This window comes from Heterodontus francisci, chromosome 45 (assembly GCF_036365525.1).
Source record: "Heterodontus francisci isolate sHetFra1 chromosome 45, sHetFra1.hap1, whole genome shotgun sequence".
Classification (NCBI taxonomy): domain Eukaryota; kingdom Metazoa; phylum Chordata; class Chondrichthyes; order Heterodontiformes; family Heterodontidae; genus Heterodontus; species Heterodontus francisci.
In genome coordinates, this window is record NC_090415.1 from 4,834,864 (window position 1) to 4,837,363 (window position 2,500).

Below are 2,500 nucleotides of genomic sequence, written 5' to 3' on the forward strand. Positions count from 1 at the left end.
TAATGGGGAGCCTCACACACAATTTCAATGGACTGTCCTTTCAACAAAATGTGCCATTGCCCATTCAGATTTATGGCTGGTTTCACGAGCTGATCTGTAAGAAGATTGGGAGAAAGAAAATAGCAATACTCAATTGCAAATGCACCAGCGCTCAAGAACAACAGACTCCTCAAATACTGAAGCAGTCCGTGTAGAAATGCAGCAAGACCGGGATAATATCCAGGCTTGGGCTGATAAGTGGCAAGTAAAATTCACGCCACACAAGTGCCAGGCAATGACCATCTCCAACAAGAGAGAATCTAACCATCACCCCTTGACGTTCAATGACATTACCATCGCTGAATCCCCCACTATTAACATCCTGGGGGTTACCATTGACCAGGAACTGAACTGGAGTAATCATATAAATACCGTGGCTACAAGAGCAGGTCAGAGGTTGGGAATCCTGAGGCAAGTAACTCACCTCCTGACTCCCCCAAAGCCTGTCCACCATCTACAAGGTACAAGTCAGGAGTGTGATGGAATACTCTCCACTTGCCTGGATGGGTGCAGCTCCAACAACACTCAAGAAGCTCGACACCATCCAGGACGAAGCAGCCCGCTTGATCGGCACCCCATCCACAAACACTCACTCCCTCCACCACCGACGCACAGTGACAGCAGTGTGTACCATCTACAAGATGCACTGCAGCAACTCACCAAGACTCCTTAGTGCCACCCAAATCCGCAACCTCTACCACATAGAAGGACAAGGGTAGCAGATGCATGGGAACACCAACCACCTGCAAGTTCCCCTCCAAGTCACACACCATCCTGACTTGGAACTATATCGGCCGTTCCTTCACTGTCGCTGGAACTCCCTTCCCAACAGCACTGTGGGTGTACCTACCCCACATGGACTGCTGTGGTTCAAGAAGGCAGCTCACCACCACCTTCTCAAGGGCAATTAGGGATGGGCATTTCTACATAGCAAAAGGAAAGGCAATGATCCCAGCACTGGCCTTTGGGGAACACCAGGGTCTACCATCCTCCAGACTGCAGAGAGCAAGACATCACCCCAAGGCCACCGATTGTATGCCACCGCACCAAGACGAATTTCCACCCTGTGGATTTTATTGAACGTACCTTTGACAGCTACATTGACCGTGTCGCTTTTGGGCGATTTGTAAAGGCGTCCAGTAACTTCGATCTCGTAGCTGCAAGTGTAATTCCCTTCATTTCCAGCGTCAATGTTTGGGAAAAGGAAAGTGGCAGAGTGACCCCTCGCGGAAGGGACCTTTGAAGCCATGTGATGGTCCTCATCGCCCTTATACAGATAAAACACTGCGGTTTGATAGTAGCCAAAAGCGTTGCATTGAATAAATAGGTTCTCCCCTTTCACAAAGTTTTCGGAAAATCGACTGAGGGATATGGACGGTTTGGGCGGCTGGTCTGAAATGCAAACAAGAAATAAACTGACCATTAATTGTGTGCTTCAAGGCTCCTGATAACATTTTAAGCGATCATTGGGGCAAGCGTTCGTGAGGAGGGAGGTGGTGGCGCAGTGGGAATATCACTGGGCTACTAGTTTAGAACCTAGGCTAATGCTTTGGGAGCATGGGTTCAAATCTCACCAGAGCAGATGGTGAAATTGGGTTCAATTAACAAATCTCCAATTAAAAAGCTTGTTGATTGGTGACCATGATGTATAAAAAATAGAAGCAGGAGTAGGCCATTCGGCCCTTCGAGCCTGCTCCGCCATTCATTATGATCACGGCTGATCGTCCAACTCAGTAACCAGTTCCCGCTTTCCCCCCCATACCCTTTGACCCCTTTAAACCCAAGAGCTATGTCTAACTCCTTCTTGAAAACATACAATGTTTTGGCCTCAACTCCTTTCTGTGGTAGCGAATTCCACAGGCTCACCACTCTCTGGGTGAATAAACTTCTCCTCAACTCCGTCCTGAAAGGTTTACCCCGTATCCTTAGACCATGACCCCTGGTTCTGGACTCCCCCACCATCGGGAACATCCTTCCTGCATCTACCCTGTCAAGTCCTGTTTGAATTTTATAGGTTTCGATGAGATCCCCCCTCAATCTTCTGAACTCCAGCGAATATAATCCTAACCGACTCAATCTCTCCTCATACGTCAGTCCCACCATCCCAGGACTCAGTCTGGTAAACCTTCGCTGCACTCCCTCTATAGCAAGAAGATCCTTCCTCAGATAAGGAGACCAAAACTGCACACAATATTCCAGGTGTGGCCTCACCAAGGCCCTGTATAATTGCAGCAAGACATCCCTGCTCCTGTACTCGAATATTCTCGCTATGAAGACCAACATACCATTTGCCTTGTTTACCGCCTGTTGCACCTGCATGCTCACCTTCAGCGACTGGTGTACGAGAACACCCAGGTCTCGCTGCACATTCCCCTCTCTCAGTTTATAGCCTGATGATCTTTGCAAAAACTCATCTAATGTCCTTTAAGGAAGGAAATCTGCCAGCCTTACATGGTCTGGC

The 2,500-nt window shown here is 48.5% G+C and overlaps 1 protein-coding gene across 1 annotated transcript in view; it reads right to left on the reverse strand.

Moving 5' to 3' along the window:
• LOC137356161 (deleted in malignant brain tumors 1 protein-like) overlaps nucleotides 1–2,500 on the reverse strand; it is a 33,515-nt gene that overhangs the window by 25,825 nt on the left and 5,190 nt on the right. The window contains exons 3-4 of the mRNA XM_068021975.1: nucleotides 1,126–1,431; nucleotides 1–94 (exon numbers count right to left, since the gene is read on the reverse strand). The exon at nucleotides 1–94 is cut by the window's left edge and continues 212 nt beyond it. Of these exons, the coding sequence (XP_067878076.1) occupies nucleotides 1–94; nucleotides 1,126–1,431 (400 nt within the window). The remainder of the gene's footprint in view (nucleotides 95–1,125; nucleotides 1,432–2,500) is intronic.